We start from the raw sequence: 27624 nt of genomic DNA, 5'->3' as shown, positions 1-27624 counted from the left end.
TTATGGTTAGGTAAAACTCCACATACATTTTTCTTATGAAATCTTAATGACGAGATTCTAATTTATACGATTTTCCACATTGTTCACAATGAAATCTTCCCCTATGCTTTCTGCCATAACAAACTACAAAATTTAACCTTTTAATTAATTTTTAAAAGAATATGTAAAGTAATTCGGCAAGTTGAAATTTTTATTAAAGCTTAAAAAAGAGAAGCTAAAATATGTTTTGTTTAATTATTAAATTATAAGAGATTTTTCTAACATTTTTTTAAATTGAAATATACAGGTTGCTTCTTTAAGCTGATATATGCTTGAAATTCGAAAAATAACTTCTATCGACGAATACAATTCAACCGAAAAGTGTTCGGTGTGTAGGCACATCTTACGCAAACATCAAAGTTGACCTAGGTTTTTAAGCTCAATGAAAATCTCACTCTACTCTATAACGTTATTATTTGGTATAATTATTTCTGAGAAATCTAGGCACTCTTCGAAAAATTTTTTCAATAAATCTAATGAAAGTGGTTTGTTTTTTTTTTTATAAAGAACAAACGCACAAAAAGCTAGATTTTTGCGATTTATTTATTACTGTCTAAATTATTCGGTTTACAAAAAAATGTTTCAAACAAAAAATATTTGCGTATTTATAAAAAACAACTTTCTAATTTAAAGCGTTCATCTATTGTTTGTCAGTTATAAATCAGATTGTGGTTTTAACTGAACCTGAAAACTTAGATCAAATTCGATGCCGGTATACGATGATAAATATATTTATCAAGTTTCAAGCATGTGTCCACTTAAAAAAAAGGACACTCTGTATATGGCATTTTACTTTTGAATATTCGTGTTCGCTACAGCAGAGAATTAAATTTTAGAAAGAACTCCTTCCTGAGTTTTAGGCTCGCCTGGTATACTAAGAAATTATGTACAGGAATTAAATAAATAAAAATCAGAATTATAACAACAAAATATTTATTTTTTGTAATCATTTATAACATTTTACTATGAATTCGTGCACAATGATTTTTCATTGTGGTTTTTTGGTGTGCTCTGTAAGGACAATGAGGACAATGAAACAACGGTGGTTTACCACATTCGTACCACACATGACGTTTTAATGATTTCTTTTGTTTATAACTCTTGCCACAATTAGTACACACAAATTGATCAATTCCTGGAGAGTTATCAATATTTTGATAATAAAAACCTGGAAAAATGTTTTTACAAATTTTAGTACAATTGTAATTGTTGAAAAATAAACTTTTATGCTTCCGATAAATGAAATTGTTTGGGGTCGTCCACAATTTTTGATTTCTATAATAAATTAATAATTTGAATTCTGTTTATCGTAAAAGAAACCACAGCATAGTAAAATAGTAATTCATTTCAGTGCAGACTGCATTTTGGATAAATCGGATTTCCGAAAATTGGCAAATAAGAATGTATGATTTCAAATATAGGTAAAACGTTTCTAATTATAACAAGCAAAAATATCGTATGCATGATTAAAAGTGAACAAAAACAATAAGTAATAAAAAATCGTCCGTTATTATGTCCTAAAACAGTATACATTAAATTTCATTTTGATACTTTAAATAAAAAAATCTCACTGTAGACGATACGACTTATTCATCACAAAAGAGTATATAAAAATTTTAAAATCAAATCGAATTAGTTGAAAATATTTATTGTTTATTTAAAAAAATTAATATAATAAGAAAAAAAAAAGGTTTAGGTAACTAACTGGGAAATTTTTTTTTATTCAATTTTCACTTGATGTTTTCGGAGACTATGTTTCTGTAAATGACTTTTATGAGCTGTTTGGTAAAAACAAAGACCACACTTGAATCTTGGAGCTTTGCCACATTCAAAATTTTTATGTCGTGTTAATGATCGTTTTGCTGCATAATATTTTCCACAATCTTCACATTGAAATTTATTCATTATAAATGGATCAATCGAACAAATAATTTCTGTAAAATATTTATTAAAACAATTTTTAAAACATAAATATTCTTTTAAAATTCAAAGGGCTAAATCTTTATTTTTAATATATTCATCTAATAATCTCCTTAAAAGCAGTTATATACGGTTTCTTTCTTGCACTTGATCATTTACTAAATCTGGGGGGGGTGGGGAAATAATAGTATTTGAAACTTTACATGAGCGTAATTATTTAGATACCGTTACAAAATAGTTAGAAGTCTAAGAAATTTTCAGCAGGTAAGTTGGCCGTCTATTATTAGAATTCCCGACGCAATTTTATCCTATTTTTTCACATTTTTATCACCTTATGCCGCAACTTAAATCATTAATTATTGGTATATATATCTGACCAGCGCAAATGACGGAAAATCCAAAATTTGAACTCATAACACTTGAGCAAAAACAAGGTAAAATTGTATGCGGCAAAAAAATAATTGAAGTTTTTTTAGGCAAAATTTTCCTACCTAACTTTTTTCAATAATTTCTTGTTCAACTATTTCTATTCCAATATATTTCTATTTTTAAGAAATGTACTTTCATCAAATTATACTCCTTAATAATACTACTTAAGAAAAAATCTGCTCTAATATTTTAATACTCCAAAATATTCTACTTTCATTAATTTATACCCTTAAATATTTCTACTTTTAAAGATTTATACGTTTAATTAAATCATTCTGCTTTCAAATAAATCTACTATCAATGAACACTCACTCATACTAATTTCAATTTTCCCATTTGTCTTTATGAATATACGATATAATATTTTGAATTATTTTAAATCACAATTAAAATTTAATATTTCAATTAACGTATAATTCATTAAAAGTAGAAATGTATTGGAATAGAAATATTTTATCTGGGAAAGTAGTTTTATTGAAGTAGGAAAACTGTGCTGTAGAAATATTTTGTAGTATCAAAAAGGATAATTCGTTTTACGCTTTATTCTGTGCCCACATGCGATTCACCATCCAAAAATCAAGTTAATACAAGACCAAATAAATATAATTCCAATAAAATACCAAATTATTCTTTAAATAAAATTTATTAAATAAATAAGGTACATAATCATTTCTAAACCAATACATTATGTATTCGATGGCAATGTCGTTGTATGCCAACTTTTTGATGTGCTCTATAATTACAATAAGGACATTCAAAGCTTGGCGGCTTTCCACATTCGTATTTAATGTGCCGTATTAAGGAACGCTTTTGTAAATAGCCTTTCCCACAACTTTGACAGACAAACTTTTTTTGTGTTGGTTCAAAGAAATAACAAAAGTCTGTAACATAAGAAATGACAAATCATATGTTACATTCAATTAATACGAAAGAAGTACAACGGTCAAAAACAAACATTGAAAATATTATGTAAATATTATTAAAGTTGTCATTAATATACCAAAAGTCAGGCCATCAAAATTTTGATCTGAACGTCTTGCAGTAAAATATACAGGTCATGTACACGAAATTCAAGATGGCAAACGGTGAATTTACATACATCTTTTCGTTTTCAGAAATCCGATCGATTGAAGAACTTTTTGCATGTTCAATTATCACTGGTCACACTACTCTAAACATCGGTCAATATACCCAATAGTTAATCTAAGAAAATTTCGAATTTACTTTTTTTAGTGTTGATTTGTTCAATTTTTTAGGGAATAGTTTTTATCCCATAAAATTCTTAGCCATCCTCAGAAACTTCATGTGCGCAAATATTAAGATCAATAATTTTACCAACAGTAATTTTGTTTATAGTATATACCGCCTTCGTTAATAGGCGAACAAAATTTGGCTGGTCAGGCTCTTGGCATATAACTTGAATGACGATTTACCTACCTTAAAATAAATACTTTTTTATTTAACCAATCGGAATAGGTGAAAAATCACTTCGACACAGAAATACTTTCGAAGGAATGTTTTGAATATATCATTTATGAGCAAAAAATCGACTCAAGTACATATCAAAATTAATAAGACATCAAAATTTCTTATTTTCCTTAGTCCTAATTACACAATAAGGTCAAAATACGTATTAAATACATTCCTGAGATAATTCTGTATTGTTTTCGTGGCCAACGCAAGAACGTTGAATCAGCCTTTGGATACATATACAAAAGACAGTATATTAACAAAAGTATACATGAAGTTTTAGGCTACTCTGATATGAATATCGATTTCCACATTGCAAACATTCAAAATTTGTATTCGATAACAATGGTTGATAATCTTTAAAATCTGAAAAATATTACACTGGATTATTTGAAGATGATAAAATTTCTGATATAGTTCACAAGATTGCAAATGAAGTTGATTGTAGTTTAGTAAAGTGTGTCACTCCCAACAACTAGAACCCAAATGACCCCGTTCTAACGAATGGATATAACTTCGTTTTCGTACCATCCAGAAACGCAAATTTCAGATGGCATATTCGTTTTTTTTTAATGTAACATAGTTTTTATCACTGAAACTTTTTTTAATTGAATCCAAATATGACACAAATATTTAAGTTTCATTCAAAAACATGAACTTCCAATCTCCTATTTCCAAATGTATCACGAAGTTGAAAATATCACCATACGGTAGAATTTTTTAACTTTAAAATGGAGGAAATACAAGTTGTTCGAAACACCTTATATGTTGTCTATACAGGGTGTTATTTAATTGATCCTTGAAAATTACTCAACGAGATCAAGCGCATTAAGGCAAAGGGAAAAGGTGTTTATCAAATTTCGATCTGATTCGTACTTTCCGAGATATTCGAAAATTGCTTTCATCCAATCACAGAGTCAGGAGTTTGGTAATCAAATGTAGAATCAGTAGTACATATCTATCATAGAAATCTACCTATCATAACATAGAAATAGTAATATATATCTACTAAAAAAATCCCTGCTTTATTGCTGTTCCGATTGACATTTTCATATTTTTATTATTTCTTTCCAAATATTAACAGCATATTTTTTAGCTCCTCGAATTTTTTTTACAACCCAACATGCTTTAAAAGCGGTAAAACATTAAAATTTTTGAATTTTTTGATCTTTTTTAAATCCTTTTGACACAAATATTATTTACAAAAATATGTTTTACAGGATTTCTTAAAAGCAGTTGAACTTCTTCTGACGTGGGTAAATAAAGATGTAAAGAAAAAATTAAGAAGAAAATTGTTCATCTAAAAAAATTACAAATTTTGAAACATTTTTTCGAAAATCTATTTAATTTTATAAAAATTAAATGGCAAATCAATTGCAGAAAGAACTTTGTTTTCAATTATTGTCGAATCTACTTAATTTTCATTTACATATTTTTATAAGCAACTACTCCAGAATTTAAAGTTTTCACTCCTTATCAGTTTCAACAATTTAGTTTATTTTAAAATGACTCTAAAGGTCAAAGTCAATTCAAGGTTATCATCATATTTCCGCTTCCGAACTAAACATCTTTTATTTTGATTATTGATCTCCAAAGAGCCTACTTTTGGAGATTGGAGGAGTCCAATATTTTTTTCGAGTGGCCTGTATATAAAAGTATATGTACGAGTTGAATAAAAATAAATTATTCTTATTATTTTTATTATTCTTAAAATTATATTACAATTAATTATGTTTTATTTGAGGACTTGATGAATACGAAAATAGTGACCTCGTAAATGACTTTTATGATGTGTTCTGTAAGCACAATGTGTACATTGAAATCTTGGAGTTTTTCCACATTCATAGCGTTCATGGCGTCGCAAGGAACGATCATATGAATATCGTTTTCCACATTTTGGACATTCAAAATTTTTATCCGTTAATGAGGGTTGATAATCTATAAAACATGAAAAAAATATTATAGTCGATTATTTAGTAATGTTTCTTCAAATCAGAACTCGTGACATTTCAAGCAAATTCGACTATGTGTGCAAAGAAATATTAATGAATCGGCCACAATAATATCTTGCGGAAAATGACCATAGAAACTTAACACGTGTGTCCAACACAATATTTTATCTGAAGCTTTCCAGAGCTCGAATATATGTCTTGTGTTTTATAACTTAAACGTAAGTAGAGTTACACTGCTCAAATGACCTCTTCGTGATACAAGATTTTTCACATCGATGGATTTGGTTATATTTGGTAAAAAGCTTTCTAGTAACATTGCCGAAATTTAAAAAAAATTGTTTCAATCGATGTATACTCAATGTCAGAAAAAATGCTCGTTTTAAAACATTCTAAGTGTTACTATTATAACATAACATATGATGAGTACGCTTAGAATGTTTTAACTGTAGCATTTTTTCTTACAGTGAGTATACTTCGCCACTTGTTGGTTATTTTTCAGATTTTGTAATTTTTTCTTCCGTCACTTGTCGAAAAGCATCAAATATCTATTTATGACCGAATTACAAACAATTTAGTAAAGTTATCAAATCAAAGTCCGGAAAACGGGATACAAAAATAACAAAAGGAAATTAACCTCACCCTTAAAGTATAAGTTTTGATACAGTTTTTTTTTTTTTTAAATTAATTTTTTATGATTTTATTATTTAACTAGCGTAATACTCGCCCGCTTCACTGGGCTAAAAGTAAAAATCGCCGCTTTTAAGCCTCCACCTCTCTTGATCTCACTTATCCTCCTTTCATAAAACTCGAAGGGATTGTTTTACACAGCTAAAATATATGCACAGTATATCAGAAAAGAATTTTAGAAAAGATGGCCATGATTTGACATTTACTATTTTAAAATTTTACAGAAATCTTTAATTTATTGTTCAAAGTGATGATCATAGATGGAGCAATAAAATGCATACATTGTTGTACAGTTTCATTCAAATCTATGCGGTAATTTTTGCGAGAAAGCGTAACAAACAAACATCCTTACTTTCACATTCATAATATATAGGGATTGTAAAATTATACAAATTTTAAAATTTCAAATAATTAAGTCAATTTAAACCAGATGAAAATGCCGGCTTTCTAGATTTATTTATTACAAATATACATGTGAACTTATTGAAAGCATATTAAAAAAAGGATTCTCTAGGTACGATTTACAGTGTTTATTAAACTTTAATTAATTATAATTACATACAATTTATTTTCACATTTAAATGAAATTCCATACGTTTATTGAAAATTATATTGCCGTAAATAAAAAACATTTGAATTAATAATGGCCTGAGCTTGTGGATCATGTTGATGAAATTTACTTGCTAAATGATGTCGCATATGCTCTTTACGCTTACTTTTATATGAGCATAATGGGCATTGAAATTTTGGTTCTTGTCCACACTCACGTAAATGCCGTGCTAATACTTTTTTATGTTTAAATTGTCGATCACATTTATGGCATCTATGTATTTCAGAATCATTTTCATATAAATTATTACCATAAGCGTATTCATCAAATGTTTGATGAAAAACTGATTTCATATGACCTGAAAAATAAATGTAAAAATATTTTGTTAAACATTCAAATTTTTATTTTTGTACAAAATTAACTTGTTTGTTTAAAATAGCTGACCAATTTTTAATATTATCATTGGAAGAAAATGACTTCCTTTTTCGAAAATAACTTTATTTAATATATTTTACAATCACACACGCTAATCAATTATCTAAACATGCTTTCAAATTAATGTTTTCAACTCCAGTATAATTACCAGTTTAATTAAATTTTTCTGATTTGATATAAATCCATAGATTTTTTACGATGACTGCAATCATTTCTCTTACAAAATAAATTTTCAGTCTCAATATATATCTTTCTAAATGTGGCACGATTCGATTTATATAGCCTTTAGCAAACTGTTTGAATTAAGTCAGTCAGCCATTCAGATTAATTCTTTTAATGGCAAATAAAATAACGCAGGTTCAGAGCATTTTGGCATTATTTTCAAAAAATTTCTAATAATTATATATTGAAATATTTCATTAAACAAACAAAATACTCTTTCTTCACTGTTACGATACTTTTTTCAAATAAATCATTTTATGACTTTGGGAAAAATACTTGGTCTAAGAGAGAAGGTCGACCTTCTTCGAAATATTATTGATTTTTAAACACTCTTATCATAATTTTTCTATCGAAAAGTGTTAATGGCTTTTTATAATTAAATTAATTTTAATCAATTTTTTCCATGAACGGGGTTTTCTACAGCGAGAATACTTAAGTCGGAGTCCCTTAAATTGCAAGTCTTCATTCATATTTTTAATAATTCTGTCTCACCAATTTACTTTCTAATTAATTTAATTTTTTCCTCAAATATTCTATTATGGTAATAGCAGTTTTGAGGAAGTAATATGCGAATGTTGTTGGTTAGATATAGTTTATAGCTTCATCCCTATTTGCTTCGGAAAGGCCTTATATTTGAGTGATCTCAAATTTGATACTGGATAGCGTTATTTTAAATTTAAGCAAAATTCATTTTTTTCTTGATTTCAATACTGTTACCACTCGATTGAAATAAAATTTGAGAAGTAACGTTCACATGACAAAATGGCCAACTTTCAAAGAAAAGTTAATTTATTTCAATACGACTTAGCAAAACTGCTTACAATTGCCAATCAAATAAAACCAACCACCCTTCGAAAATCTCTATCAAAAAGTATAACAAAAGTATGTATAAAAATTAGCAATCTTCTTGTCAATTACCACTTATATAAGACGTTAATTTCATTATATATTTCGGATACTTTTAGAGATTTTTCATTCGATTCTCCTCTAGATATTTAACACAAAATTCCTTTCCGCAGAGAAGCCATTTAACTACCAATCTATGACAAGCTCTGTTGTAGTTTAGGCACCTTTAAAGATAATCCAAAATAAAAATTTTAATCAGTATTTGCAGTATCTTATCTTCAACATTGTTCTTCTATGAGCCGCAACTTCACTTCTGAATGCCAAATTAAAAAAGTAAATAATTGAAAATATTCTAATTATCAATTTTTATTTTTTATACAAAAATTTATAATATTTTTAATTACATGAAAACAATTTAATAACACATAAATATATTTATTTTTGTAAATTTAATTTTTTTGTTTTTTAATAATATGTCAGTCAATAAAACTTAAAATCAAAATACATATTTTCATTTTTACGTTAAAAATATTTCAATAGAACATTTTAAACACGATCGGATTTACAATCATGAACTACTCTAATCCCTGTGAATTTTATTTTTTTTAAATTGATGAAATAATACATTATTTATTTAAAGTCCAAAACAATAAAATTTTTTAAAATTTACGATACACAAATCAAATATTTAGTTAACTAATTAAAAATTACACAAAATTAGTAGTTATTCTTTTAAATACAACACATTAAAATATTTTTTTATAAACATAGGCAAACAAATTTTTTATAACAGATTCAAAAGTCATTAGACAAATTATGTATTAAAGCAATTGGGGAAGGAGTAACAATGTAAATTTTAACCGCTGAATAGAAACTGGCATAATTCACGGCATATAAGACGTGATGACCCATTCATGAGGTAATTTCATCAAATAGATAGACTACAATCTTTCAGACTGATAACATAAACTATCTAATGTGCGAGTGGAGACTACACAAGGAGGCCGAACTCCATGTAAACAAATGGCTGTCACAAATAAGGTGTCACTTGTGTTCCTTTTGCACTGAGGTAGTGGAGCGAGTGTAAAGTTCTAGTTTAAAAATATGATATCATTTAAGTATCATTTCGTTCACCTGTTCGTATTTATTTCGTGCAACGCACTACGACAAATTTTGTCAATTATCCCGCTTGACTTGTGAACGATAGTAGCTCAGTTGAATAAGGCGTAACCAATTCTGTTCGAGGTATGGCAAGGATAGCAGGTTCGATTTCCGCCGTCACAACAAAACTTAATTTAATTAATGGTTGTGATGGGCTGGTGAAGTGCATGGTATCTGCATGAAGCAGGTGCACTTAGCCTCTGAAAAAAATTGAGAAGCTGATAAATGAAATTATCAGCGAAAAAGCTGAAACACGTATATGGTATCACAATGGGCTCTATACCTAAGTGTGTCCCTTCGGAGACAGCCAATATATCCTAACCTAACCAGCTTGAGTTCGGCCTCCTTGAGCAGTCTCTATGGTGCCAAGGTTGACAGACGTATGACGTTTGCGATTTACATCACAGGTTGACTATGGCGGATTGTTGAATGGCTATGAAGTGTTTCTATTTTTTATATAAAAATTACATGATGATATGATACTTAATGTGCTTAAGAAAAAGTCTACAGGTGATTCCTATTCGAATGAAAATAAGTTGAATGGCATCACATTAAGGTTGAAGACATTACATCTGCAGTACATCATCGTTGAGATTAAGCATACATACTTGAGTGGATAGATTTTGGTGTACATAAAAGCTCTTGTAGCTATCTCGCTTAAAAGTATTTACTCCGAATGGAATCCTCTAATAAATAAGTATCTTATGACTTTTGAATCTCTACACTTAGTTGTAGTTTTACAACATATTGCCTGCGATTACGTACAAACGAAAAGCTAAAAAATAATTTCAAACAGTACATAGAATGTCCCAAATTAATTTTATATTGTCTATGCATTTTATCAAATAAGACTACGGTGGAAGACTTGGTTTTTATATAAAATTCGTAAAAGCCTGATTGAAAAATTAATCAAAAATTAAATAAAATCATAAAAACTAACGTAAGCCATATAGACATTATCGATCCGTATTGCATCGTAGCAATGTAAAAATTTCTATATCTTCGTTACACGCATTCGATTCATATACAAACAATACACTTTATAAAATGTTTTAATTTTTACGAAAGAAAATGATTTGGCAGAGTTTGCGTTAGCTACGCTAATTTATAGCAGGAGTTCCTATTTATATGTAAAATGTGTCAACAATGTGCTACTAGCTTTTGTACTTGATTATATAGCGCTCTTACGCCATTTACTTGCTATAGTGAATTTTCACCAGAGTGACGGGCGGCGAGCAATAGAAGATCCACATTCCAATGAAGTGTATTAAATTTATGTTTGAACCAAAAATTTTTCAACATATCAATCATACTTTCAAACAGTTCGTTGTAATATAATTTTCTCTATCCTTCGTCACTTATCGCTCGCCGCTTTGGTGAGATTTCAACATTACAGTTAACTTATTAGCTACAAAATGAAAATTTTCATATTGAAATTCTTAAATTATTCAGGATATCCAGATCTTTCAGGCATTCAAGTTTCCTGTAACTTTCTCATTTCTTGGGCCATTTAATCAAACAATTCACATCCCTACTAAATAAGTTAATGAGAGGCAAAAAACTAACGGTTCGAAATTAATAACATTTGTCCAAGCTTTTCCAAGTTGGAGCTATAATCTTCTGGATAACCTGTTACATGCATTTGGGACATATTAATATAAAACTGTATTTATAAATTGCACACAAAATAAACAAAAATTTTTAAAATATTTACGAATACAAAATACTAACTAAATAAATAAATAAAGGCACACGTAAAATTTCCAAACGAATTAATTGAATACATTTATAATAAATTCATTTTTTTTTTTTTTGAGAGTATGGGATGGGGGGTATAAGAGGAGACGGGGCTGTTAACTAATTATTATATACAGAAAACGACTAAAACAGATTTTTCTTTTTGGCAACGGAATTTATTAATCGTACTACTAGGAGAGAGTTCAGAATAGTTAACCTAATTTAGTACAAATTATAAACACTAAAAATATTTATTTTCATTTTAGCCCTCTGGCGGTCGAATTATTCGACTTCTTCTTCGAAGAAGATACCATTTTCTTAATTAACTAACGTAATCACTGGGTAAAATTTGTAAGACATAGTAATTTCTTGGCTTTCAAACGTACTACGATAGATTATGCAAAAATGCTTTTTGTTAGATTAATGTGATTTATTTGTCCTTTTTCAACATCTTAATCTAAAAGATAGATTTTACAGTTACTTCCCTTGTTTATCATTGAGACTAAGTTACATCTAAATTAAGAAAAAAGTGATGTTCGTTTATAAGAGAAATATTTTCCAGTGAACTGTCGTAAGAACAATTATCGGGATTAATCGATTTTGTTACTTAAGAACAATTTTCATCGCAGGCGAAGAAACATCAGAAAATATAAAAATCCAAATAATTTAAGCAAAGGAAGCGTTCATTATTAGATGCGTGGGAAATATTTTTGGTACTTGGTCACAGGCTAACATTGAACATCGTTCAGAAAGTGGAAATGAGTTAGAAGTACGAGTCATAGAATTCGCTTCAGTCGTCCTTTCAATTCTTCTCGAGACAAAGTAGGCTACTAATAGTCGAGAACGGTAAAGGAAGCAGTGCGAAAAGAAATGGCTGTAGATGAATATCTTGGTCAGAGACTAAGTTCGGTGAAGAATGTTCATTCATCATATCCAAGTATCGACAAAAATAATACTGAAAGATCGTTATTTATAAATTTTCTCTGATCTGGAGATGTAATCCAAATTTAGTGGGAGCATTTCGATTTGGATGATCACAAATTAGTTATTTATATGATAAAAACACGCTTCCTGTGAAATTTGGCTCAATTTTTTTAAATAAAAATATCATTTGCTGAAAAACCAAAACATAATTAATTTCCAGTTAGAAAGGATGCTGCTGCGGCCACAGATGAAGGATGAACAGTTATTGTTGATGACATCGATGATGATGGTGTAATAGTTGTTTCATCCCCACCCCCATTATTTCGACTAATAATTAAACCATGACGTAATACACCTTGTTCTTGTATTTTTCTTCCACATTCTTTACGTAAATGATGTCGTACACTACCTTGTGTCTTATATGCATTCTTGCATATGGGACACATAAATATTGGATTGCAACCATATTTAACATGTTCGGCATATTGTACACGCCAATTAAAACGCTTATTACATTTTGTACATTTTAATATCTTACCACATTCATGTTTTATGTGATACGTTAATAATTTTGCATATTTAAATGTACGTGGACAATTTTTACATGATAAACGTTGTTCACCATCAATCATAGTATTACCGCTATTATTATTATTACCCCCTCCATTAGCCCCACCTACTGCGCCAATTATATTGCCACGTGATGTATTGTTGTTGATGAGTTGTATGCGTCGAAAATTGTGATAACGTGATGTAACTGAAAATGAAAATTTATATTTGTTAATAAATTTTAATTAAATTTGATTTTGATTTGTTTAATGTTATGTGGTGTTAAACAAAAAAAAAACTTAAAATTTCAAAAAATAAATACCTTGATTTTTAGTTTTCTGTGTTAGTCAAACATCTGGAATTTTACAAAAACATAAAGAAAAGAAAAAAAAATTTTGGTTATGTACATAAGGAAAAAGACCTTTACTTAGTAGGCCATTATTTGTGTTTTATTAGCTCACTCTATTTTCCAAAATAAAAATTCAAAAAGTTTATATTTCGCCAACTGAAATCGATGCACATTTGCTATTGTTGGATAGTTTATCTAAATTCTTAGACAAGTGTTTCAACTAACAAGTAGCTTTCATCGAATAGTCGAATAAGTGGATACATTAAATTATCAATAATCACTTGACAATAACTGATTTTAGTAAATATAAAGTAAGACATTCCATGTAAATGGGAACAGCGTCTATTGTTACTTATTGTCGACTATGATTGAAATGTTTTTATTGAGTGTTTTGTTACTGATTAATTTTGAAACACCAGTTGGGAGATTACAATATTAATTTGGTCTCATGTGATAACAAATTACAATATATTCAAAATAGATCACGTTGAAAGCTGAACCTTTGCTTCCAAAAAATTCATTTTCTGTCAAAAAATTGGATTTCTTTTCACTCAATTGTATACAGCAAGAAAATACGTCAAATAGTGATATACAAAATTTGACGTATCTACGATAAAAAATCAGTATCTAAATGGCTATTTCCATATTCTGGAGTAACGAAAAACCTGAGGTTAAGACTTAAGAAAGTAGTCCAAAGCTATGCAATACTTCTTCATAACGCGTGTTACGTAGTTTAATATTTGAGTTCTTATTTATGTTTATCAAGTTATACATGGTGGGTCATTTTGATCTATAATGGCTAACAGCTGGTTTTGTAGTTAACCAATCCAAAAATAACTTCAACAAAAATTGTATAGTTTGATGAGGGGACATCATGTTCTGACATCAGATTGGACCTAGTTCTTCGAAATCCACATAAAAAACCTAACATTTTTCATCTATTATAGGTTTAGATGAAAAATGTTAGTTTTTAGGAGGATCAACTTTCTAATTTAAAGTGTTATTCTATTTCTTACCGTTTAGAATCAAAATTTAAAACAATCCGTAGAACTAAGTCCAATCTCATGTCAGAACATGATGTCCCCATTAAAACTTTACAATTTCGTATTTAAGTTATTTTGGCTAATTTTTTTTCTCTTTCTAAGGTTCTCCAAAAATGTGTTAACCGACATTGACCTACTTCATAGGCCCTGTTACTTTATTTGTTTGAAAGTATGTTTAGATTTTTCTGGCAGTTCTTTTCTCGAGAAAAATTAATTTTGTAAAACTATTTTAGAGAATTTTTAAAACAAATTGATTGCAAGTTTCTAAATGTGAAAAAAAACTTTGACATCATTAAAATATTTTTTTTAAATTTTTTTGTCGAAAAAGCACCATGTTTACATTGGTGAAAGAAAATTGGTTTATCTTCTATAGATTTTAGCTTTAAAAGAGAGGTGAAAAGAGGTAGAAAAAAAAATTAAAATTTACAAAAATTTATTCAATATAAATAAGGTACAATAGTATCTAGATACATGGTATCTGGGGAAAAAAATTTGGCAAAAAAAATGGCATAAAAAATCAATTAAAACATTGAGCTTAAATAAAATTCCTAAAATTGACTTATTATAAATGTTTAAGTATTTTTTTCTTTAACTACAGTCCACCCAACTTTAGCACTAGGACCAGTCTGGATACATCTTGAACAATGGCTACGAATTGTAGATACATTTTTTGCACGATAAGTACACGACATACACATAAATTCAGAATAACATCCGTATTTTTTATGCTCGGCTAATTGCACCAATAAACCAAATTGTCTTTGACATGAATGACATTTTAAATCTCTGCCACATTCATGTTTTTGATGATATGTTAATAAATTCGAATATTTAAATGTGCGTGGACAATTTGGGCATAAAATACGCGAATCTGGTGTATCCGGTATTCGTCTACGACGTGTCTGTACGTACGTTGATGCTGAAAATGAAAAAGAAATCATTTTTTAGATTAATTTTTTATTCCATTGTAGATCATTTGATGACACACAGAATTTTTAACAACATTCGTGATAATCTTGAAGTTTTGTTTTGGTATTTTTACTTACTACATTTAAATTACCTGTTTTGAAAATTTTTTAATATTCTTTTTTTATGAAGGATACATCAGAAAGGAGGAATCGAATCGGGCGGAAAAAATTTTGAGATTCTAAATTTTAACGAACTTTTTATCATAATGGTACAAAAATAATTAAAACACAAGTGAAATAGCATAATTTTCTTTTAATACAGTCGACTCGTTGGAAAAAGTGGAGTTAGGTGGAAAAAGTTAATGAAACTTGAGGATGTTAATTAGAATTTTCTAAAATTTTGGACTTCGAGGACCCTGTGCGAAAAGAGGAGTGGGGAAAACTGCAAAATGTTCGAACGTCCAACGACAAAGCGTCTATATGTTTTTTTGTAGAGCGTTAAATTTTCTACAATTTTGACAACTCAAAATTGTAGAAAATTCCCCTTGCCATTTTAAAGGGTATGGAAAATTGAACACTCTACAAAAAAATATGAGCATGCTTTTGTCGTAGGGCGTAAGGGAAAAAAGTTATTGAGGAAAAACTGGAGGAGGAGCGAAAGTTTAACAGTTGCACTTCCTCCTCTTTTCGCACAGGGTCCTGGAGGTCCTAAACTTGAGAAAATAATAATTTACTATCCCTGAACAACATCGTAAAGTTTCATTAACTTCCAACCTTTTTCTATCTGAAACTACTTGTCGGCTGAACTAGTCATTTCGATTAATTTTTCCAATTCTTACATAGGATAATTCGAAAATTTCTAAAATAATTTGAGAAAAGGTTTCTGAACACACATAAAATTTGGAATAGGGTTTCTGAATCCGTTAAAGTTATAGCAATGCCAAATATATTCAGATACAAAACAAGGGGCTCAGAATTCTTATTCCAAATTTAAGTGTGGCACTGGGAAAGTTGTGGGAAAATTCCATAAAATTTTCATTGAAATTTAATTATTAAAAAAAAAATATTCTCAATCTTTATAATGAAATAAATCAGATGTCTATGAATTTTTTATTAATTTCGATTTTTCGTTTTGATATTTTCAATCCTCAAAAATCAAGAAAAAACTAACCAACTACTGAATTTGATAAATATCGAAAATTTCGTGAGTTACAAAATCTTCAGTAAACTTGATTAGAAACTTCTACAATAAATAATTTTAGGGATTTTTTTTCAATTTCTGAAAAAAAAATTGTTAAACAACAATAAACAAAAAAATTGTAGCATGTCAATAAAATATTTATTTCAAAATAAAAAAAATAATAATAAAAATGGATAAGAAAATTTGTGTTTTCAATAGAAAAAAGAAAATACATCTCACTTTTAAAAAAGAATCAAATAAAAATATTACAAAATTTGTGAATAAAAAAAATTTAGCAATTCAAATTTTTCCAAATTATCAACATGTATTTTTTTGGAATTTTTTTTTTTTTTTAAATTTTTTTTTTTGTCTAATTAATTATTATTATTAATTATAAACTTAAATAACTATAGCAAAAAAGTAAAAAAAGAGGATTGGGAAAAAAGCATACATTTCTTTCTATTTTTCTGTAAATAAAATAAAAAGCCTAATAAAAAAAGGTAATAATAATATTTCTTTCTCTCTCATCTATTGGTCATCTTAATTATTACATAATTTGGTGGTAAAAAAAATATTTTTCCCGAGGTTCAAAATTGTAATAATCTTATTTATATAGGAAATAAAATTTGTGTGAAATTATTTAATCTAATTTTGATTGAATAAATACATAAAAATTAAAAAATTAATCTAACAAAAAAAAAATCACTATTTTAAAATGGCAGTGTATTGGTTGTTTCAAAGAAAAACAAAAGAAAATTATTGTATATTTTTTATGAGACAATGTGGAATGTCAGTCTATTAAAATACCAGTAACCAAATGTATTTTTCAAAATCTCATATGTAAACATTTTTTTTTAAGTCTTGGAACTAAGAGCATTTTTGACCTTTGTACAACAAAAATTATCAATAAATAAAATGGCAAATTTTAAAACTTATTTTAGTTTTCAATTATTACATAACTGTAAATGACGTCATGATCAAATTCTAAAATTATCATTTTAAAGGAATCTATTAACTTGCACTTTTTTATTTATTTTTAATAGGACTGCACTCTGGTCTTACCCGTAATAATTTTTCAAATTAGTTAATTCTTAATATAAACTAATTTTAGTACGTAAAAATAATCTTTTATCCAACATTTAAAAATTACAGAAAAAGGTACGTATTAATGTGAATAATTACGATATTTTCCTAGCTAGAAAGTTGCAACTATGTGATGAACCCGTAAAAATTGAAAACGAAAAAAATTTATCAACTCGAATTTAACGAATTCAAGAGTATAGAAAATTTAAACGAAAAAAATTAATTAATCAAATAAGCATAAATGCCGTCACGAATTTGATGAGTATGAATCAAATTTAAGTATGTTATCAAGAAAACTTTCGAGTGGTTCATCAAAATCAATTTTTAGTAGAAATGACCTTGATTCAAGGAATCGTGATGCGTTAGAATATCTTATTCTTCTAAGCTACAGTACAAATATCACGGCGTATGGAAATTAAAATTTTTACATTATAATTATTAGCTTATTAAATTCTTGCCCTCTTTTTCTATTATCATAGTGATTGGAAATTACGAAAATGGCCTAATAGTACCATGATATGTACCTCAAAATAGAAATTTAATGACTATATGGGGAATATAAGAAACAGTTAACCCTTCAAATGGTTGCCTAGCGGGATTCTCTTACTCATGTTTTAAAACTTTCTTTTTTAAAAATTTCATAAAATATTTATTAACAACTGTTAAACTTTTTCTCAACACTTAAGTAAAGTCGGTAAAAAAACGCAAGTAGGATGCCTTGGTTATACTTCGGCTATCTCCGTAGATACACTGTGTTTTCATTTACAAATGGCAGATAAATATAATGTTAATAAGTAAGTATATTATATATATTATTCTTTCATGTGAATTATTGTTTTTTCAGCATATATAATCAAAAAGCATATTGTAAACAAAGTTTGAAATTTTGGTCTTGGCGCTTGCACAATAAGGTGAGATATTCTCTCATCACAAGAGTAATGATTGTGGTACGAAAGACAACCACACCTGAAGGATTAATAATAACCGATTAGCTTATGTGCATAATTACACCATGTTTGATCAGTTAAGAAATATCTTTTTAGTCAGTGACTAATAAAAGAAGCAGTTTTCTTTAAATTACAAATAAACGCCTACTCTAGTATTAGTTAGTAATTGAAGTGACGTATTTTATATTCTAAAAAAATGTTTTCATACGAAGAATTTTCAAACATTTAAATTACTGGAAAATGAAATCTATGAATTAAACATACAAATGGGGGTATGGATTATTTATGGATTTGATAAAATTAAATGCATCATCGAGTGGGATATTAAAGAGGAATGTAGTTTTTTTTTTAAATGAACTAAAAATAAAGAAAAAATGATATTAAATTCTAGTTACGTAAAAAAAAATCCATCATAATCGAAAGAAAATAATATGCAGTGTCTTTTTTACTTTTGTCACAAAAATATTACGTTCAACTAGTTCCTTTCAAAATTAGATTAACTAATTCCGACATTCAACCGATAATGACGGAAACAACGTCAATATCAAAGCTCTTATCAATCGACGATAATAATTTTTTTTTTCATTTTTTTAAATTTTTTCATTTTTCTTACAATTAATTTTTTTTTTTAATATTTATTAAGAATTGTAAAAAAAGATCACTTTCTATCATCAATATTTTTTTAATATTATTATTTATATATACTTATAAAAACATAATAGGAATATATAGAAAATTCTGAGTATTATTTTAATAATTTTTTTTAATCATAAAGTAGCTTAATATTTAATTATTACTGATTGATATTGTTTATAAAACTAAATCTGCATGCAATACTTAATTAAATTCGATGGAGTTTATCGAGACGATTTTTTCGAATTTAAAATCAAGAATTATCATTGATACATGCTAATAATTCATTCGAAAATTTATCGTGATATTGTGCAGATTAAAAAATAAGTCTTTCAATAGTTTTTAATATGAGACAATCTGATTTAATTTTTAGTTTTTTTTTGTCACAGAATTTTTTTAACAAGAAAATTATGTCGGTTACGATGTAATACCTGCACCTAAAAGCTTTCCTTCACCGACAATAAAAAGCATTTTTAACATAAATTTAAAAAATCCAAAAAAAAAAACGAATCAAATTAACATATATACTAAAAAAAATTTCTTATAATACCAATTGTTATAACAAATTCAATATAAATTATTTTCATACAAGTTACTGCGCATGATCATGTAACGATTTGATGTGAACGCACACTTTTTTATCACATCGTTTGAGACAAAAATATTTCAATGAGCATGCGCATTAAATTGGCTGAATTCGCAAAAAAAAATGATACAAATATTGCATTATACATAATTTAAACATTATTTTACACTTTTTGATAAATTTAACGACAAACAATTTTCTTTTTTGAAGTATTTTGAAATAGAATATCAAATTTCGATAAGAAATTTTTATAAGGAATGATATTTTTGCTCTAACTTTACATGTCACATATCTTAATATTTAAAAATCATCGGCATTTTGGTCTCATTTTGTATTCTAGATTATTATAATCAGGCACTAATTGCATTCAAATTGAATGAAAAATCTTATTGTCATCTTTGTTTGCTGAGGTGCAAGAAAAAAAAGTGCAAAATGTAACTTTTGTTAGATATTATTTTTAAAAAGTGTTATATATTCGTTTTATCAATAAGAAGCGTGATAACTAGAGGAGAAAAGTTACAGAAAATGATGCTTGCTATTTTCAGTCAAATATTTTTAAAATATACGTATAGTGAAAGAAATCCTCGAAAATAAGCTACAGCTTTCTAGTGTTTCCCCCTGACAATAACCAATCTAATTAGCAACTTATTTTTTTTCCAATTCTTAATTATGTTTTAGAGTAAAAATCATAATTTTTAGTAAAATCTCAGATTAATGAAATTCATACTTTGGAAACAATTATAGCAGGCTTAAACAATTTTTAAAAAGTCTTGATTCTTAAGACTTAGATGATAGTTAAGTATCAAGTTGCAAAAACTATCTATACCAAGGCGGACCACACAATTATTGAAATGATACAATCGGAATGGAAAAATCCTAAAAAAGATGTCGATTTTATTGCGGAGGAACAAGGTGGGTTATCAGACCGTTTGGAAGGTTTTACGAAAAGTGGGAGATCATGTTGAGATGCAAGTCTAAATTACTACTTTACTCTTAAGGTCTTTTAAAATGACTTCATAAAAACTACGCGTGCTCTATGGAAGTAATTTTTGAGGAAGACATGGTAAATGAAATTTCATACCAATTTGAATGTTAATTATAACCTTAAAAAATAATCTATACAATAACGCGTCAAATAAAAAAAAAAACAATGTGCTTTTCTCTCACATGCATACTCAAAATTATTTGAAAAATTAAAACTAAATTATAATTATATATTTTATAAATCTTACAAATTACAAACTTAATATTTTAAAAAAATGCATTACTATAGGAGTCAGAGATATAATATTTTTCATATATATTTTAATATATTTTTTTCATAATTATAATTCTAACCTAAAAATATAAAAAGCAAATACAAAATAGTTGGTTTTTGCGCATATACAGTAAAAATAGTAAATATAATGTAGGTTTTTTAGGCACATGTTCATAAGAGTATCAAGTATTTTTTTAAACTTTTATTATATAAAAAAGATCTTTATTAAGGCACCGTATAATATGTGTTAAAAAAAGTAAAAAAACAGTTTGTATGATGTAATCAGTCTCCTATTGTATTTCGTTTAAATTAGGTTTGAGGTTATGTAAAAATAGTGTAATGTAAGTCTGTACATGGCGGCTGCTTTACAAAAAAAAAACGATATTTTGGTATATTTTGTCTATGTATAGTATAATAATGAAATATCAAAATGAGGGGATGAATTAAATGAAAAAAAAAAACGTCCGAAAAAACGGCCTCATTCTCGTTCTAAATGTAAATAATTATCTAAAATAATAAAAAAAAAAAACCATCGTATTTACGTTTTTTATATACGAATATCATCGAGTTCGATTTAACTTATTACAAAATTATGCTAGATCTTATAAATTTTCGTAAATAAAAAAAAAAACATGTATCTCACTAATACAAAATGGTACATAGCAAGTGTAGTTTTACACAGGAACATTAAAACTGTTGTACCATCATTTATTTAAAAAAAAATCATGATCACGTATTTGCTTGGTGCAACAAAAAAATACCACTATTAAAAAATTATACTATAATACAAAAAAATTAGAGAAATAGTCTTAGCCTCAGAATAATCATGCTTTAAATCAGTAACATTTTCGTAAGCTTGATAATTTGTAAAAACAATTCACAAATCGTGGATAGTCAATTTATTTTGAATTGAGATCACTACACCTATGTTTTAAATCCCTATTATTATATGATAAATGTGAAAGTAAGGATTTGTTTGTTATATTTTCACTAAAAAACTACTGAATTGAATAAAACTGAACAATAATACAGCTCATACATTAGATTAACACATGAGCTATAATTTATAAACAATAAATTTGAGATTTCTGTACAAATGGTGAAGGAAGTATAGTTCTTGGTCACCTGTTTTGATACACTGAACGAATAATGAAGACTATTTAAAATTTTTTTAAAAATTCAAATCTGTATGTTTTTTTTACCTGTGTGATATCTACCCTTATTTCAAGTGTTATAGAAGGGGTGTAAGTAATAGCAAGAGATGTGGAAGCAATAACGCGGTGGTCTTTACTTTTAAGCCCAGCGAAGCGGGCGAGTATCAAGCTAGTTTATAAATACATAAGAGAATGCGGTTTCATTTCAAAATCAATTCACTATATCAGTCTATTTCATTTACCCCAGCTATCACAATTTTTATATTATTCTTGTTGGCTCTATCGGACACCTTTATAAAATATGATCTGATAGTAGACTGTCAGATAGCGACAGAAAAAAATAAACAATTTTTTACAGTCTGCCAATAATAGGGAACATAAATACAGCCAAAAGCAACAGAAAAATGAATGAAATAATACTAACATTTGTTTGTAAAACAAAAATAACAACTTTGAACAGTCTGCCATTCATTTGGTCTATATTTGGCATTGGTCAGTGGTTAAGACCAATTTATTAAAGTCATAAACTTTGAATTTGATCAATATTTTGTAGAAAATCTAATGGATTAGGAGAACATCATCCTAAACAAGGAAGAATAATCACATGATATTTTTTCGAGAGCTATAAGATTTTATTTTAATGTTTAAGTCACAATTTGTTAGGAATTGTTTTCACAAATTCTCAAGACAGAGGAAATACTGTAGATTTTAAGCATGACAATTGATAGACTAATTTTTTTTAAATAAGTAGTATGTATGATTTTGTAATATTACTACACGGAGGGTTGTGTTACGGAGGATACACATTATTATCTGAGAGGGTACATTAAAAGTTGAGCTTAAAAAATATAAGAAAAAGCATCGTAAAAAAATTATTGTAAAAAAAAATATATATATATAGGGTGGAATCACAAAAAAAGGTATATAGGAAAAAAAAATATTACGTACAAGTTTCTACCTATAAGTAGTATACAAAAAAGTTTACAGTATTGTGTCGAAAAAACGAAACAAACTGCGTAAAAATAATATGGCTTCGACAAGCTTCTTATAAACTAAAACGCCATTATAGGAAAAAAATTGTTTCAAATTGTAACATTCTGAGCTTGTAAAGCTTGTGCTTGTGCTTGCCGTTGCTCTTGTTGAGCTTGTTGTTGCGTTTTTATAATGGCGTCACTATTCACCTCACATTTATGCATACGCTCTAAATGACGAGCAATATGCATTTTTTGTTTCGCTTTATAAACACAATACGGACATGAGAATTGTGGTTCTTTACCACATTCCCATTTTTGATGATTACGTAATGAACTCTTTAATTTATATATGCGTCCACATGCGCTACAATCAAATCCTGGTCCATCAGATTTCATTAGCGACCCCCTTTCAATAGCTGATGTTGAATTATTTAAAGACGCTAATTTATTTGCAAATTCAGATTTTATTTGAGCTGCAATACTGCTTGCACCGGTACCAACAGTACCCGTTCCATTTCCACCCGACTCATTCTTAATTCTTGGCACATTTTTTATTTTCATACCACCTTCACGAAACAGGACCATTGGTAAAGCGAGATGATGTGTCCAATTATCCCAATGTGCACCGTAACGAGATAGTGCTAACGATAAATCTTCGGCTGTAACAAATTTGCAAATTTTGAATAAATATAATTTTCGTAAAATAAAATATTTGAACAAAAATTAAACCAAAAGAAATGCCGAAATAAGAAAAATTAAGAAAATAAATCAAAAACATATTAAAAAAATTATATATACACAAAAATCAAAAACTCTCCCACTAAAAAAAAAAAATCCAAAAAATCAAAAATTTTTCAAAAAAATTAACAAAACCTGAAAAATAAAATAAAAATAATAAAATTAAAAAAAATTTAATTAATTAATTTTAAGATATTTGATATAATTACCTGAACTCAAAACAAATTACCTCCATTTTTTAACATTATTTTCGCTTAATTACTTTTTATTTTAACTTTTTTATTTATTTATTTTGCATATGATTTTCAAATCGTCTTACCTAAAACATAAAAAAAAAATTAGTATGCGGAAATAAACAGAAGGTAAATCTAAAAAGGTTAAAGAATAAAAAAAACTTTTTTGAGCAAAAATAAATATATTTTCATTAAAAAATTCGTACAAAATTCAAACCCTTCACCAATTATTATCAAAAATTTTCGGAATGTTTTTGAAAAATATTTGTTATCTAGAGTAAAAAGGCACATTTTTGTCCTTAAAAATTTTGCTTAATCATTAAAAACACACAACATATATCTTAAAACAAAGCCTTATAAAACTATATAAAATTTCTAAAATTTAATTTGGATATATTTTGGTCGAAATGCTTTTATTTTCAGTCTCAACATTTGCTTCCAAAACAAAGACCAGATCAAACTACCTGCCATATATTGTTGAAATTTTTAAATCTACTTAAAATTACTTTATATTTGGTAAAGCATCAACGATTTGAACGGATAAAACATAATAATTTCGTATTTTACAAAAGTTTAAAAAAAGTTAAGAAGTACTTTTCAGCATCACAGTCTTTCGAATTTCCAGAAAAAATAATATTTGAAATCAATTGGAAATACGTATGATTTCCAACTGATTATGAATTCAAAATAAGTATGCTATGGAGACCATTTTTCCACTTCTTGTAGTTAAAAAATTACATCTTTCAAATAACAAAAATTACTAGATGCTTAAAATGAAATATTTGGAATTTTATTTTATTTACTACAGGAAAAGTCATTTGTAGAAAAATATGGTTTTTCATATACACAAAATACTAAAATACTATGATAAAACAAATAATCTCATGGGAAATATATTTCATGAAATTTCCTGATTCCATGAGTAATGAATTCTTATAAGATAAAAAATAAATAAATAAAAAAAGTTTTTATAAAAAAAAATATTTTTTTGTAGAGATAATTTAATGAAGTATTTTGCAAAAATTCTATAGTCACGCGAGACCACCTAAAATGAGCATTTAAAAAAATTAATAAATACGTTTAATCTAAAACTAAGAGATTTCAAAAAATTACAAAGTGAGTAAAAATATTTGGATTTATCAGACCATCTATCCACTAGTTCCATTGGTAGCTTCAGGTTTTAGTCCAGGATTCATTTTATCCTCTTTTTTAATACTATTCATATACTGCATGGTAACAACAGCAGCCAATTGTTCATACAATTTTAAATCAGGATTATTTTCATCCAAAATCCCAATCATATCCTTATGCTGACGTCGAATGTGACGCATTTGATGTGCTTTACGTTTACATCTTTGTGGGCAAAATGGACATTGAAATTGTGGTTCAATACCACACTCCCATTGTAAATGCCGTTGTAACGAATCTTTACGTATGTATGATCTTCCACATTTCTCACAAGGAAAATGTCCACGTTTGCGTCCTCCGCTTCGAGGTTTCGTTTCTGTTGATGGTGTTGATAACGCTGTTGACGTTGCTCCTCCGATTTTTTTGGTTAAATTATTTGGTTGTGGTAACAAAAAATGTGCTTTTGTATTATTTGTTTTTAAATTTAACGCAATCGCATCACCGCGAGTTGACGACCAACCTAGCCAAGGTTTTGTCACTTCTTGAGTATTATTTTTTGGTGGTTCACTTAAATGTACTTTTATTGGTAAAGGTATTGAGGTCACTGGAAAGAAAATAAAAAATTGACAATAAAGCAAAAAAACAAAATCTGGAACTACAAAAATTTCTACGAATTTTTATTTTTTAAAACAAAATATGTTTAACTAAAGATATAATTAATTCTACAAACAAAACATTAAAAAATTATTTAGAAAATCAAAAGCTGCTAATTAAATAAATTTCCATTCGGAAATAATTGTAATGAAAATTAACACAAAGGAAATATTTGAGAAGAATTGAACTTAAAAAGTAATTATTTACTGCAAGAAATGCTAAAAAAAGGTCAAAAGGTTGCAATTTTATGGAACAAAATGACTTCTTATAAAACCCGGCTCAAAATGTTCGTATGAGTGTGTAGAACAAAGTCATATTGATTAGAAAGTGTGCTTTTACTATGCGCAAAAAAACATGAAATTTGAGAAAACAATTAATGGATCTTATACTTTAGGGTATTCTAAGCATTTTTTATCTCGTGACATTTTTTTGTAAAATTCACCGTTTTTGAGATGCAAGTGATTGAAAAAAAAAACACCTAATTTTGATGAAAATTTGATATTGTCGAAATTAACGATTATTGTGTTGTATCTCGGTGAAACACTTTTATCTCAAAAACGGTGAGTTTTAAAAAAAAAAATTCCACGAGATAAAAAATGCTTAGAATACCCTATAATATAAGATACAACTGTTTTCTCAAATTTCATGTTTTTTCAGCAGAATTAGCTTGGGTGAACTTCTAAGTGCGCTCACGCGTGCGCATAGTAAAAGCACACTTTCTAATCAATATGATTTTGTTCTACACACTCATACGAACATTTGAATCCGGGTTCCGAAGTTATTTTGTTCCATAGAATTACAACCTTAAATGCTTCATTTCCTACAGTAATTGAGAAAAAATTGTTATGTAATTATTTACTTAACATAAATAAATAAATATGTAAAATTAATTTTACCTCGAATATTTTATTTTAAAGTTAATGTTGTGGAAATTTTTTTTAGGACCTCAACAAACACACTTCACTAAACCACCAAAACCTGGGTTTTACAAAAGTAATAAAACAAATTAAATATTTACTTATAAAAATTTTTATTCAAATTTTTCTTTTTTCAAGTTAACAAACATTGCATGTTTACCAATTAAATGTCGCTTATAATTAAATTTAAAAAAACTACTGTAAGTACAATATTTACATTTGTATGCAGGCGTTTTACCACATTGCACTTTTTTATGGTAACCTAATGATGCTTTTTTAAGATAACGTTTGCCACATTCACAAACGTAAATGCCTCCTTCTGTTAAAAATTCTTCACCTAAAAAATATTTAATAAAAATTTAAAAAAAAAAAATGATTTAAAAAACAAAATTTTGTTTTAGTGTTAAATTATTTAAACCTAAGACCGTAAAATGATTTATTTTTTCATTCTGTCTTAAGCACAAAGGTATCCACAAATTGCATGTGTTTTATTGTACGCCACTTGAGACAATTAGGACATTTCATAGGATTAGCGGAATAGAGGATATATGTACAAAAAATTTCGGAAGCTGTTATGAAAGCTAACAAAAACACGAACTCCGTTAAAACAAAAGTTTCACCTTTGAAATAAGCAAATTTATTGAAGTTGCTGAAGATGATTACTTGATAATCGAAATAAACAGAATACCCACGGATGAAATAGACAAGAGGAAAATATTTAATTTTACAATCAAATTAATATTTATAAGATGATTTTCGAAAAAAAAAAAAAATTAACTTTTTCTCAATAATTCTCATTTGTTAATTAAACTACCATAAACAAATACTTTATTAGATTACAATTTATTCAGAAATTAAGAAAATTTATAATTTTACATAAAATTTTAGCGTTTAAATTTTAGAGATTTGTTCTATAAA

The 27624-nt window shown here is 27.5% G+C and overlaps 1 protein-coding gene across 7 annotated transcripts in view; it reads right to left on the bottom strand.

Annotated features, from left to right (window-relative positions):
• LOC123299073 (longitudinals lacking protein, isoforms A/B/D/L) overlaps nucleotides 1–27624 on the bottom strand; it is a 422122-nt gene that overhangs the window by 76316 nt on the left and 318182 nt on the right. Inside the window, exon 5 of one of the 7 annotated variants that reach the window (XM_044881237.1) lies at nucleotides 12567–13129. The exons of 4 other annotated variants lie outside the window; for them this stretch is intronic. In XM_044881237.1, coding sequence (XP_044737172.1) covers nucleotides 12582–13129 — 548 coding nt within the window. In that variant the 3' untranslated portion in view covers nucleotides 12567–12581. Of the gene's footprint in view, nucleotides 1–12566; nucleotides 13130–23129; nucleotides 23696–25140; nucleotides 25740–27624 lie in introns of those variants that run through there. 2 more of the 7 variants (XM_044881236.1, XM_044881233.1) reach the window with 2 other exon arrangements.

Source organism: Chrysoperla carnea, chromosome 4, assembly GCF_905475395.1.
Source record: "Chrysoperla carnea chromosome 4, inChrCarn1.1, whole genome shotgun sequence".
In the NCBI taxonomy this organism is placed as follows: Eukaryota; Metazoa; Arthropoda; class Insecta; order Neuroptera; family Chrysopidae; genus Chrysoperla; species Chrysoperla carnea.
This window is presented reverse-complemented; position numbering and strand designations above follow the sequence as displayed.